This window comes from Cricetulus griseus (assembly GCF_003668045.3).
Source record: "Cricetulus griseus strain 17A/GY chromosome 1 unlocalized genomic scaffold, alternate assembly CriGri-PICRH-1.0 chr1_1, whole genome shotgun sequence".
NCBI lineage: Eukaryota > Metazoa > Chordata > Mammalia > Rodentia > Cricetidae > Cricetulus > Cricetulus griseus.
This window is the reverse complement of record NW_023276807.1, coordinates 67,487,625-67,500,810: the sequence shown is the minus strand read 5'-3', so window position 1 is coordinate 67,500,810 and position 13,186 is coordinate 67,487,625. Positions and strand designations below refer to the sequence as shown.

The window sequence follows — 13,186 nt, the reverse complement described above, 5'->3', positions numbered from 1 at the left end:
TCTCCTTTCTTTGAGGACTTGAGTCAGTACCTCCGGAACAAATAAAGTATTTGAACAACCCTTTGGACACCATCAAGACGCTGTTGTTCATAGGTTATAAGTCAAATCACTCTAAGCCCCTGTTTTTCTCGTCTTTCTTTGGTTCATGACATCTTATTCCTTTTCCATATCATGTACTTTAGAATTTAAAATGGGCTTTGCTGTTGATGGTGCATACCTTTAATCCCAGTACTGGGGAGGCAGAGACAGCTCTGAGTTCAAGGTCAGCCATGCTACATAGTGAGACTGTCTCAAAAATAAGCAAATACATACACAAATAAATAATAGGCTTTAAACCAAGGGTTTAAATTAAGTATTTTTTTCCCCATTGGAACTTTTCTTTGCTATCTCATCCACCTCTTCCTCTTTAGCCTCCTTAAACACTGTCTTGTAAAGAACTTCTACCTCAGGCTGAGGTAGGAGAATGAGAAGTTTGGAAGTAGCCTGTCTTATGTATTAGCACAGTGTTTCAAAAGTGAAAAATAAGATTTTTTCTTATTAATAAGCTTTGAAGTATATTTTATGATTTTTTTTGTTTTGTTTTTTTTTCATGAGATAGGGTTTTACTTCATAGCTCCAGCTGTCCTGGAACTCACTATGTAGATCAGGCTGACCTCAAACTCACTTAGCTCCGCCTACTTCTGCCTCCTGAGTGCTGGGATTTGTTTGTTTGTTTGTTTGTTTGTTTTTATTCTGCCTCCTGAGTGCTAGGATTTGGTTTTTTGTTTGTTTGTTTGTTTGTTTTTATTCTGCCTCCTGAGTGATGGGATTTGGTTTTTTGTTTGTTTGTTTGTTTTTAAGACAGTCTTGTTATGTAGTCCAGGCTGGTATGGAACTTTTATGTTTCCTAGTCTGTCCTTAAGCTTGTGGCTGAGATTATAGGAATGAATCACCATGCCTAGAAAATTATGTGATTATTGATGTTGCTGTTATAAATAAAAAGTAGCCACAAGTTGGACCCTCAGAAAGTTTCTTTCTCAACCAAAAAAAAAAAAAAAACCAAAAACCTCACCTACCTTTAATTCCAGTAGTTGAGAGGCAGAGACAGGGGAATCTCTGAGTTTGAAACAGAGTGAGTTCCAGGACAGTGAAAGCTACACAGAGGAACTCTAGACCTTGTCTCAAAAACAAAGAACAACAAAAAAACAAAACAAAAAAAAATAAGAAAAAGTCTCTATTTCTGTGCAGTTTCCTCATTTAAATGTAAAAATGTGGTGGGCTTAGTATTTTGAGTTGACTCAGCAATTAAAAGCACTTGCTGCTCTTCAGAAGACCTGGGTTTGATTCCCAGCACCCACATGGCAGCTCATAGTCATCTATAAACCCCAGTTCCAGCGGATCTGATGTGTTCATCTAACCTACTCGGGTAACAGGCACACATATGGTACATATACATACCTGCAGGCAGAACACTCATACACATTAAATAACAAATAAATCTAAAATGTTAATAACTAATATTGTTTAAACTCATTTTGAGCTGACTGTAGATTCCTGCATGATTTTAAGACTAATAAGAGAAATTAGGTGGAGGAGACCCTTCACTTGGTTTCTCCAGGAACAGCACTTTGCCTTCTGGGCTGTATATAAGCAGGAAGTTGTCAGCAGTCAAGTTTGGGATGTTGTTCAGATTGCCTAGCTGTTTGAGCCCCAGGTGAGTAAGTGTGTATAGCATCTTTGCCCTCATCCGTTCCAGGCCTGTCTGGCTATTAAAATCCCTTCTGCTCCTTTTAGCAGCCATTGCCACCACCTCCTGCTGGTATCCTAATGACCACTCCTCCAACTGGCATTCCTGTCACACTGTCATTTTGAGAACGCTAAGTGGACTTTACATCTTTTTGCCTTTGGAGAATCTCTCCAGTCAGTGTTTCTATCCAAGCTGTTGTATGTGGCTGTTCAATATCACATTACAAAAAGCCAGAGTGTCTTTCCATTTAATTATTATCAGTATTGCTTTTTGGGGGGAAATACACTCTTCTTATGTGGCCTCAGCTGTCCTAAAACTTTCTGTATAGTCCATAGTGACCTTGAACTCCTTCTGCCTTAGCAGAACTCCTGAGTATTGGGATTACAAGTATACACCATCACACCTGCCATCAAAATGTCTTTTTAGTAATTAAAAATAACAAAAAAACTAAAAATGTTTACTAATTTACTCAACTAAAAAAATACTGTAATTTAGTAGTTCATAGGATTTTTAAAGCATATTTCAAAGTATATAAAAGGTGTCATATGTATTTTAAGGTTACCTAGATAATTTCAATATCGTGTTTGTTATAAGTATCTCTTATGAAAAATATTACTGTTCTCACAACTGAATCCTCATAACTTGTCATAAAAATTAGCTCTCTCCTATGTGAGCTGGAAGGATAACCAATTTCAGGAACCTGGCTGAGGAAGGAAGCAGAATGAGTGTAATATGCCATTCTCACAGACAGTTTTCCTGAAGCATGAGATCTATAAAATAATCACATTTGGGGCTGGAGAGATGGCTCAGAGGTTAAGAACACTGGCTGTTATTCCAGAGGTCCTGAGTTCAATTCCCAGCAACCACATGGTGGCTCACAACCATCCGTTATGAGACCTGGTTCCCTCTTCTGGTGTTCAGATACATACATGGAAGCAAAATGATGGAGAGCTTTGTAGGGGTGAGTGATGAGAGCATGATCAAGGGTCCCAAGTTCCTGCCCTAGTTCTGGAGAAGCCCCTTGGGAACAGGAGAAGGGAAGCGACTGCAGGAGGCATAAAGGTTACAGATCCGGTTTAATGCCATGTAGTAGGAAATAGCGTGCTTTTGAACTGGTAACCCGTGTGGGTAAAGTTGTGTTGACACAGGCACAAAGTAAAGCTACTGCAGCAGTCATTTCTTTCTCCATGCATCCCTAGCCAGCCTGAGCAGCCACACCTCTCAAGCCCTGCTGAAATAGAACAGTTTGCTTTCAACCAGAATCCAGTCTTGGTGATTCTGATTGTTATTCTGACCACAGTGGCTCTCCTCTGGCTTAACAGTGCACTGACTAGTTTTATGTCAACTTGATCCAAGCTGAAATCATCTTAGAGGTGGGAGCCTCAATTAAGAAAATGCCTTCATAAGACTGGGTTGTAGGGAAGCCTGTAGGAGATATTCTTAGTGATTGATAGGGGAAGTTCCAGCCCATTGTGGGTGTGGCTACCCCTAGGCGTGTAGTCCTGGGTTCTATAAGAAAGCAGACTGAGCTAGCCATGAGGAACAAGCCAGTAAGCAGCATCCTCCACGGCCTCTGCATCAGCTCCTGCCTCCAGGTTCCTGTCCTGTTTGAGTTCTTTCAGTGATGAACAGTGATTTAGAAGTACAAGCCAGATAAACTCCTTCCTGCACAAACTTCTTTGGTCATGGCGTTTTAAGAGAAACAATGTACTTTTAGAATCCACATGGTGAAGCACCTGCATGTAGTAGCCCTCAGTAATTGCCTGGGTTCTGGGATTTTTGAGCTCTCATGTTTTGTTTTTTTGTTTGCTTGTTTTCTGAGACAGGGTTCCTCTGTGTAGCCTGGCTGTCCTGGAACTCTGTAGACCAGGCTGGCCTTGAACTCAGAGATCCAACTTCTCATTTTTGTTTTTTTGTTAGCCTGTCTCCGTTGGCTTTACTGCCTGGATTTGTCAGGATGCAGTCTCTAGAAATGCCACCTTTTGTTTTTATTACATCTAGCCTGCTTTGTCTGGAAAATCCTTGGGTTAGCAGTGAATGGATATATTTTAGGAGGCAGATTCCCAGGGAGATGAAATGCTGGTGTGTTTGTGGATAGAGAGGTCTTATAGACATGATGGTCAGTTGGAGGTTCTGTTCAGAGATTAGGTGGCATATATCAGTGTTTTACGGTTTCTTTTGAGTGACAAATTGTGTAGAAGGGCAATATTTGGTTTTCTCTGTGGGCATAACTCCTTGTGACCAGGAGTCCAGTTCAGCCAATTCCATGGGTAACTCCTGTCTCTGTGGGCATAACTCCTTGTGGGGTTCATGTTCAACCGATTCCAAGGGTAACTCCTAGAGTTTAACTCACTGGATCTCTCTAATCATTGTTTCTTCTTTGGTCTGTTTTTCAGCCTCCAAGGTCACTCTTTCTCAGTGACTTACTGAGCACTGCAGCTACCAACTTCTAAAGCACTACTCTCACATGCCCCGGGCAGTGTCTTCTAGTCATCTCAGCTACAGCTGGCACCAAGACTTTCCTCACACCCCAAGACGAGACATCAAAAACCAGGTTCTCTGCTCTTCTTGCCAAGCACTGACATGTTTGTGTTAGGTCTCCCTTCAAAGGAAAAGAGAATGAGCCTGAATTTCAGTCATGGATAAGGTTTGAACATTTCATCAAGTCCTAGAATTCCTGGCATGATCAGAGTCTTTTGAATTTTTTTGCTTGTTTTTTTGAGACAGGGTTTCTCTGTGTAGCTTTGGCGCCTGTCCTGGTACTTGCTTTGGCCTCAAACTCACACAGATCCGCCTGCCTCTGCCTCTCAAGTGCTGGGTGGGACTAAAGGTGTGCACCACCACCATCCAGCCTCTTGTGAATATTTTTAATCCTCCTGTCTTCCTTCATTAACTGTGGCTGGCTTTGAAAAATTGGCAGTACTCCAAAAGGAACTGGAAAGCAAACAAAGTGGCTGAGCATAGCACTCAGAGACTCAGAAGACAGTGGCTTCCCATGTGATAGGAAAGTTGGTCCCCCCCCCTACTTTTTGGTTTGCTTGTTTGTTTTTTGAGACAGGGTTTCTCTGTGTAGTCCTGGCTGTCTTGGAACTCAATCTGTAGACCAGGCTGGCCTCAATTTCACAAAGATCTGCCTGCCCCTGCCTCCCGAGTGCTGGGATGAAAGGTGTGCGCCGACACCGCCCAGCAGCATGTGGCTCCTCGTAAGTAGAATAGTTTTTCTCTTTCACACAAAGTCAGTTTATGACACTATGTGTGATTTACTGTTTTAATTGTTGGGTTGTTTTGAGACAAGACATTATGTGGCATAGGCTGGCCTTGAACACTCAATCCACTTTCTTTTTCCCTCTCCTAAGTCCTGGGCTTGCAGGCATGTGACATTATGCCTGGAGAGGCTATTCTTTGAACTTTAAAAAAATTGTCTCTAAAGGCAGACGAAATTCCTTTACTCTCCACCTATGATTCTTTCATATTCAGTATCGGATTGTAATCTGAATACACAGGTTCAGAAGTTGATGCAATGTCATTTGTTTTTCAGCTGAGAATGTGTGTGTAAAATGCAAGCTGGATGTAGCAGAAGACTCTGTATCCTGCCCCTTGTCCTTGGACCATGAAGGTCCTGGATGAGAGTCTTTTCTGGATGCTGCTTCCTTTCTTCCACTTGATAGCCAGTGCCGCTGAGCATGAGGAGGTAGCAAAGCATGCCATCAAGTTACACCGAGGGAAGGGTGCCACTGCCACTCAGAGGAAGCAGTGGGTCCTAGACAGCTGCAGGAGGCTCACTGGGCTCCTGCGGCAGAAGAACGTTGTCCTGAACAAACTGAAGAATGCCATCAGGGCTGTGGAGAAGGATGCCAGCCTGTCGGGGGAAGAGAAGCTCTTCCAGGTGCACACATTTGAAATTTTCCAGAAAGAACTGAATGAAAGTGAAAATTCAGTCTTCCAGGCCATCTACGGATTGCAGAGAGCCCTGCAGGGGGATTACAGAGATGTGGTCAACATGAAAGAGAGCAGCAAGCAACGTCTAGAGGCTCTGAGGGAGGCTGCCATTAAGGTTAGCCACCAGTCTGGGGTGGGGTGGGATGGGGAGTGGGGGAACAGGACCTGCTCTGTCTAGGGGTCTGTCAGGGGATGGGAGTTGGGGTGCAGTGACACACAAAATTAGGAAGACTGGCTGGAGGGAGTACCTTTCTCGCAGCTTGTTTGTGCCATCATTGCTTCTAGGAGGCACCTACCCATGTCATATGAATCCTGGTACTCAACTCAAATTGAGTAGGATTGGATTGTACTCCACCTGTTAACTCAGAAAGTAGATAAGTATCTGTGTGCATCTGTGCTTCATGCATGGCAGCACAATGCCTTGCATCATTGCTGTGCTCAGCACATGGTTTCATGGTAGCAGAGGACCTTCATGGGTGGTGAGCAAGCAGTAAGTTCCTTTCCTCTTTGCTATGTTTTCATGTTGCTGGCCCTGCACATTTTGCTAAGTTGAGCAAAATGTTTAGGATGCTTGACTCCCTCTGCTGGTTAGAGTTAGAGTTGCACCTGTAGAAATGGCCCATTGACCTAGAAAACTTCTAGGTCTACTCCAGATCAGAGCTTTTGGTGGACGTGAGGAAGTCATATCCTGGTGTGACCCTTACCAGTCTTCATTTCTTGCAAATCATTAGGAAGAGACAGAGTATGTAGAACTTCTTGCTGCAGAAAAACACCAAGTGGAAGCCCTTAAAAACATGCAGCATCAAAACAAGAGTCTATCCATGCTTGACGAGATCCTTGAAGACGTAAGGAAAGCTGCGGACCGTTTGGAGGAAGAGATAGAGGAGCATGCCTTCGATGACAATAAATCAGTAAGCATCTCTGCAGAGTGACTTCTCCTCCACCTGCTAAGCCATTCTGATGAGCATGGGCCCTGGCATGCTCAAGATGTTCACATATTTGTCTGAGGATACACTAATCGAAACTAATATGATGTGTCCTTAGAAGTGAGCTAGCTATTCTGCAACAGTTACAACAATTGTTGTAATCTCTTGCAACAATTGCAGTCACTCCTGGATGAATGGCTTATCTCACATCCTAGCTCTGCCACTCAGATTGGGTCAGGACTCTAGACTCAGGATTTGGGGTGGTTGAGTTTCAGTGCTTATCTATTTCGGCATCTGTTAAATTCTGCAAAAGACAGACTTATAGCAGAAATAGGACCAAGGTTTCTCATTTGTCCAATGTTGAGATTGTAAGGGTAAATTCATACTGATGTCAAGAATTGTGGGTCTTGGGTGGACCTATAAATGGTTACAGAGTAAAAACAAATCAGAGTAAACACAGAAGTGTGTGGAGAGAAAAGAAGGTGGGAGGGAAAGGGGCTGCTTAATTCATTCTGGGTTCTCCTAACTATTCCTAGAGCTGTAAACATTTGAAAGACTATACCATAAATCAAATAAAGTAGATGTTCAGAAGTAGCATAAGTCCTATATTTTACCTCTAAATTCTTCAGTTGAAAAATTCCCTAATTCTGGCTAATGGGTACTATTGGGTTTGTTTGTTTGAAGTACTGGGTATTGAACCCAGGGCTGTGCACCTTGCTGGTTAAGTGCTATACCCCTGGACTACACACCCAGCCTTCTTCTCGATTTTATTATTATGAGATGGGATCTTGCCAAGTTGCTATGCTACCCTTGAGTTCACTTTGGAGTCCAGGTAGGTCTTGAACTTGGGATCCTTGTGCCTTACCTTCATGAGCTGGGATTACAGACCCGGGCTCCAGACTTACATCACTGATCTTTTTGTCACAGGACACTCTTTCAGTTACTCTTTCAGTCTTTAGTCTTTGAATGTTGATGTAAAAGCATTTAATTCTAATTGTATTACATTGGTTGTGCTCCCAGGTCAAAGGAGTCAACTTTGAGGCAGTTCTGAGAGTGGAGGAAGAGGAGGCCAGTTCCAAGCAGAATATCACAAAGCGGGAAGTGGAGGATGGCCTGGGCCTCAGCATGCTTATCGACTCCCAGAATAACCAGTATATTCTGACAAAGCCCCGAGATTCAACTATCCCACGTGCAGACCACCACTTCATAAAGGCAAGCCGGAGCCACCAGCCTGGGGCTGGCCAGCGAGGTCGAGCTGTCTCCTGCCTCAGACCAGATGCCACCCTTCTTGCTGTCAGAGGCTCTGCTGGAACATTCACATCTGTTCTTTCCAAAGCCTTCCTTGTCTTGCTTTAATTTGTTGAGATAGGCTGTTACTATGAAGCCAGGGCTGGCCTGGAACTCACCATGTAGTGCAGTTTGGCCTTAAATTCTCAGCAGTCCTCCTGCCTTAGCCTCCTGAGTGCTGGGATTACAGGCAGACAGCACCACATTTGAGTTTTAAACAGCCTTTCTTGATGGGCAGAGAAGACAGGATGCCCAACGGCTTCCCCCAGGTGCTAATTCTGACTGAGAACCAAGCTCACCAAGCTCACGACAGGTGCTGCTGTCCATGGTTATGATTAAAATAGGTCTAAGAGCTGATTCTGTAGCTGACACCATCAGTACCCTCCATGGAGGTCGGGGCTCCTCTGAAAAGTTCTCTCCCCCTCCTTTTGTGATAGATAAATAATTCCTATGAAATACTGGAGGCTGGATTAAATACCCTGTTCCAAGTCTCACTCACCTTGGGGTTTCAGCACCATGCCGGATTTTACTGTATTAGTTATTGGATGGTGAGAAATCCAACCGTGAAGGTATCATGAATTAGCATGTGAGCTCTTCGGACCCTGGAACCAGAACACTCAATGGAATTCACATGTTCAGAGGCCATAGAATTTTTTTTTTTCTTTTTAGACAGGTTGAACAAACAGACAAACCCTTTTCTTGAACTTCATCTCTTAGAATACAGTTTGCTAAGGTCCTCAACGTCCATGTGAGACAAAGCAGTAGTGAGAGTTCTCCCTCTGACTTTCATCACTAACTTTTTGTTCTCATGAGATGAAACTATGGACCTCTGTCCCGTTCCTCCCTCACAGTTAACCACTATATGTTTATCATTTTCTTCTTTCTGTGTTAGGACATCGTGACCATAGGAATGCTATCCTTACCTTGTGGTTGGCTGTGTACAACAATAGGATTGCCCACGATGTTTGGGTATATAATTTGTGGTGTGCTTCTGGGGCCTTCAGGACTGAACAGTATTAAGGTGAGAATAATTCTGTTTCAGTGTCTAACAAGATGCAAAAGAAGCATGAATGAAGACGAAACCCGATTTGAGCTTGAGTCAGTAAAGATACCAGTCAAAGATGCCCTTGATGCATTCTTTAGCCCAAGGGGAATATTGCATTTCTTGATGCATGGTGGCTTGATGACAGACTATCTGTCACTTTAAATTATATATTAATATTAAAAATTGCATTTCTGCTGATATGATGGCCTGGATCGTCCAGACCAACATTTAGACAGTAAATCAACTGGAAATGTTGGTCTTGGTGTAATTGTATGCAGCTCCTGTGGTTTGGAGAGTTAACTGAAGTCACAGTCTCAAGAGGCAGTAGAGTTCAAGGCTTCATCTGTGGGACAGGGTGACGATCCCTGCTATATGGAAATAAATACTTCCAGCAGGAGAGAAGGGGTTCCTGGGTATTTCCAAGTATGTCTCTTAAGTATACTTAGGGGGGCAGTGGGAAGAGGATGTTCAGATAACAGAGATCACTGTTAGGTCAGAGTGACTGGGCCACACAACCCCTGGGTACTGGGAGCACTCAAATCAGCTGTACCGTGAGAAGGGGATTCCACTGGGAGTAAAGATCCAAGAGTATCCTAGCTAAAAGTGCTGTAAGTTTATCGTGAGGGAACAACCCCGGAGAGCACAGGACAAGCCTCAGAACTCTCCTCATGTCACTGAGATACTAAGGGGATAGAAGGAAGCCATGCTCAGGAGACCCTAGGGTTCTCTAGTCCACAGTTCTTGAACTAGGTTGGAGGAGCTCAGTGACTTTCCTGGGCTGAAGTCTGACAACCACAGGAGACTGATCATAACAGCAAAGGATCTTTGGCCAGAAAACAGGGCTGTCTGCCTAGCCTGCTCAGGCTCCAAGTCTGGTGCCTTCCAGGAAGAAGTTAACCTGATTCGAAGGCAGCCATCCATCCCAGGAGGGTCTCAAAGGCTTCACAGCAGTGAACTGTGCTCCAGGTTCATATCCTGTGCAGATCTTTTCAGGACTTGGACCGGCATAATAAGATTAAGGAGGCAATGCCCTTGCCCGTCTAGAGTATGGAGGGTAAAAGCAGGCACTCAGGAACAGAGATCACTGTTAGGTCAGAGTGACTGGGCCACACAACCCCTGGGTACTGGGAGCACTCAAATCAGCTGTACCATGAGAAGGGGATTCGACTGGGAGTAAAGATCCAAGAGTATCCTAGCTAAAAGTGAGACGTGGTCAGGAGAATCAAAACAGTAACCTTTCCCTGCAGGAACTTGATAGACTTTCATTACCAAGTTGAGAAATGGAGATTTAAGTATATTGTTTTGGCATCATAGCGATGATCTGACCAAGAAAAGGGAAGAGAAATGTAAGGAAAATAGAATTAAAGTAAGGAAGCATAAAAACAAGATGATGTCAAGGAAATAACACCTGGTATAACAGTAAGTGGAACAAGTTTCCATGTTGAAAGATAGACTTAATGACGGTATCCGAACAAAAGTATGTGGTAAAAGTAGAGCAGTAAGAAAGTTGAAGGTGAAAGGTGCAGATAAACATAGAACAAGATCCTGCAAACTTAGTTCATGCTGGGTTCGGGATAGCACGGGGACTCAGGGACACCCGTACCAACCGAACGAACACTTTAAAAAATTGAAACCTAAACATATTGTCCTGTTTCTTTTCATTTAATATGACAGTATTAAGGACAAATGATGAGTTAAAAGGGCTATATATGAAACCTTACATAACAAAACCTCTGGGGTGTGGCCAAATGTGAAAGTTCACCTCATGAGAAAAACTAGCCTACTTAGACATGCTTGTAGTCAGTGTGAATTGGTCTTAAGCTCAGCTTTGGTGTCTTTTCCTTGTTCGGGGGTGGGGGGGGATAGGGGGTGGGGAGTTAAGTGTGGTAGGGGTGAGGAGAGGAGTAATGAGGACAGATGTGGCCATGTATTTGAAAGTTGGTATTTGAACCCCCACAGCTGCTTCTCAATAGAAACTGTAATGAAAATAATGAAAATAATAGAAACTGTAATGAAAATAAATATTCCTCTGGCAAATTAAGAAAGAGAGAGAGAGAGAGTGTGTGTGTGTGTGTATACAGTCAGGAAGTCAAAAAGAGCTCAGATATAAGGGAAAGCCACTGAATTTATTTATTTTTTAAGAACATACTGGTCTTTTGCGGGGGTGGAGGACAAGGGACTGTCTCTCTATATATCAGCTTGTATTTTTTGTCAATGTATGGTAAGTAAATAAAACATTCAGTAATAAGCTTCCTTCTTTTCCAGTCCATTGTGCAGGTGGAGACGCTGGGAGAATTTGGGGTCTTCTTCACCCTGTTTCTTGTTGGCCTGGAGTTTTCTCCAGAGAAGCTAAGGAAGGTAAGGACCCAGGCCTTCTGCCACTGCCTGGGAGCAACTTGATTTACTTAATTTTTTTTTTTTTAAACTCACAGAGCATCCACTTGGCTATTAAGTGATTCTTGTTTGTTAGTTTTAAAACTAGTTTATTAAAAATAACAATTAAAAATAAATAAATTTTATTAAAAATAAGTAAATTTTAATTTAGTTTGATACTTTTTTTGAAAATGAATTTTAAAAAGTCAAAACTTAGTAAGTGGGATGAATATTCCTATGATTTCATATGGGTCCCTCTAAGAAAATGTGCAACTGAGGGTAAAATATGATAGAGATTGACTATTCAGTGTATTTCTCTAGAAGAAAGTTCCTAAGATAGAAAATGAATCAGAGATTTTTCTTTTACCTCAAACATGAGGAAACTAACTTCTTAAAGATTGAAGATGTTGGGGAATAAAATGAATACTATCGGAAGCTGGGCATGGTGGGACGTACCTACAGTCCTAGTACTTGGGAAGTGGAGGTCCTTGGGCTTGCTGGTCAGTTAATCTACCCTAATTGGCAGCCTCCAGGCCAGGGACAGACCCTGTCTCCAAAAGGTGGACAGACAGTACAAGGAATGACACTTGAGTTTGTCCTCTGGTCCATGCTTATATGTGGTGTGCACCTGCACAAATTTACCAACAAAGGAGTTTTAACTCCTCATGGTAACAAGTTTAAGAAATGTTGGTGGTAGGTATGGTGGGGCATGCATTTAACCCCAGCACTCAGGAGGCAGGAGCAGATGGATCTCTGTGAGTTCAAGACTAGCCTGTTCAACTTAGTAAGTTCCAGGCCAGTCAGAACTGCATAGTGAGACCCTGTCTCAAAACAACAAGAAAAGTTGAACAAAACAGGACTTTTTGGGGGGCTGGTGAGATGGTGCAGCATGTAAAAGGTGCTTGCTACCAATCCTGACCATCAGACTTTGAGCTCCAGGACCCACATTGTGGAAGAAGATCAACTCCTACAAGTTGTCCTCTGACCTATGTAGGCAGGCGGTGGTACCTTCCCACAAGTCAATCAGTAACTGTTGAAAGAATGTTGTCAATAATCTGAGTAACTAATGGTTGAGTGGTAGCCTAACTGCCTGATGGAATGTGATGTAGCCACTAAACTACTAAAGGATAGAAACAAAGGAAAGCATTTGTTCCAGCACTAACCTTAAACAAAATTGAGGGGCTGGTGAGATGGCTCAGTAGTTGAAGCACTTCCTGCCCTTGCAGAAGACCTGCATTCAGTGCCAAGCAGCCATATCAGGCGGCTCATGGGCTTGGAGTCACCTGTAGGAGGATCCAGCGTAGAGTGCAGGTGCACTCATGTGCACACACCCCCACACAGACACACATCATTAAAATAAACATTTAAAAGAAAGAAATGAAACAGTGTACAGTAGTACGAACCTGTAATCCTAGCTACTTGGGAGGCCGAAATGGGAGGGTTCTAGCTTGAGCTTCATATAGTCAGACCCAATATGGGGGGGGGGAGCATATTACATGATAATAGCATTTTAAAGAGGCAAGCACACACAAGGAGACAATAGGGAATAGCCAAGGTCACAGAAGCTGCTCAGGTGATCTGTGGGTATAATGATAAGTCATTAGGAGACAGTTTAATGCCGTGTCCATTTAACAGAGTAGCTGTAGTAGGTTCTCCCCTAGAGCCTATGTACTGTCTAGCCACAGGTTCTTGGCTCAGAAATAGTGCCCGGTTTGGATTTCATCTTATGGAATGGGGCTTGAGTCCAATGAGAAGGTGATTGGTTGCTCCATCATGTTCATACCACTGTTGTGCCAGAGGGCGTGTCTTGCTAACCCAGTCATTGTTGTGGTTTGCATGATTCATAGTCGTTTATGATTAATGATTACTTTTCTCCTCCAGTAGCTTGTA

General features: G+C 43.1%; 1 protein-coding gene across 7 annotated transcripts in view; it reads left to right on the top strand.

Moving 5' to 3' along the window:
* Tmco3 (transmembrane and coiled-coil domains 3) overlaps window positions 1-13,186 on the top strand; it is a 38,046-nt gene that overhangs the window by 1,159 nt on the left and 23,701 nt on the right. For 6 of the 7 annotated variants that reach the window (XR_003479615.2, XM_035452292.1, XM_035452291.1 and 3 more), the window contains exons 2-7: window positions 4,123-4,280; window positions 5,265-5,780; window positions 6,397-6,576; window positions 7,612-7,803; window positions 8,771-8,899; window positions 11,189-11,281. Coding sequence is in view for 6 of the 7 variants with exons in the window: in XM_035452292.1 (XP_035308183.1) it covers window positions 5,337-5,780; window positions 6,397-6,576; window positions 7,612-7,803; window positions 8,771-8,899; window positions 11,189-11,281 (1,038 nt within the window). In the remaining variant the exon portion in view is untranslated. Of the gene's footprint in view, window positions 1-4,122; window positions 4,374-5,264; window positions 5,781-6,396; window positions 6,577-7,611; window positions 7,804-8,770; window positions 8,900-11,188; window positions 11,282-13,186 lie in introns of all 7 variants that reach the window. The other variant, XM_027387809.2, reaches the window with a different exon arrangement.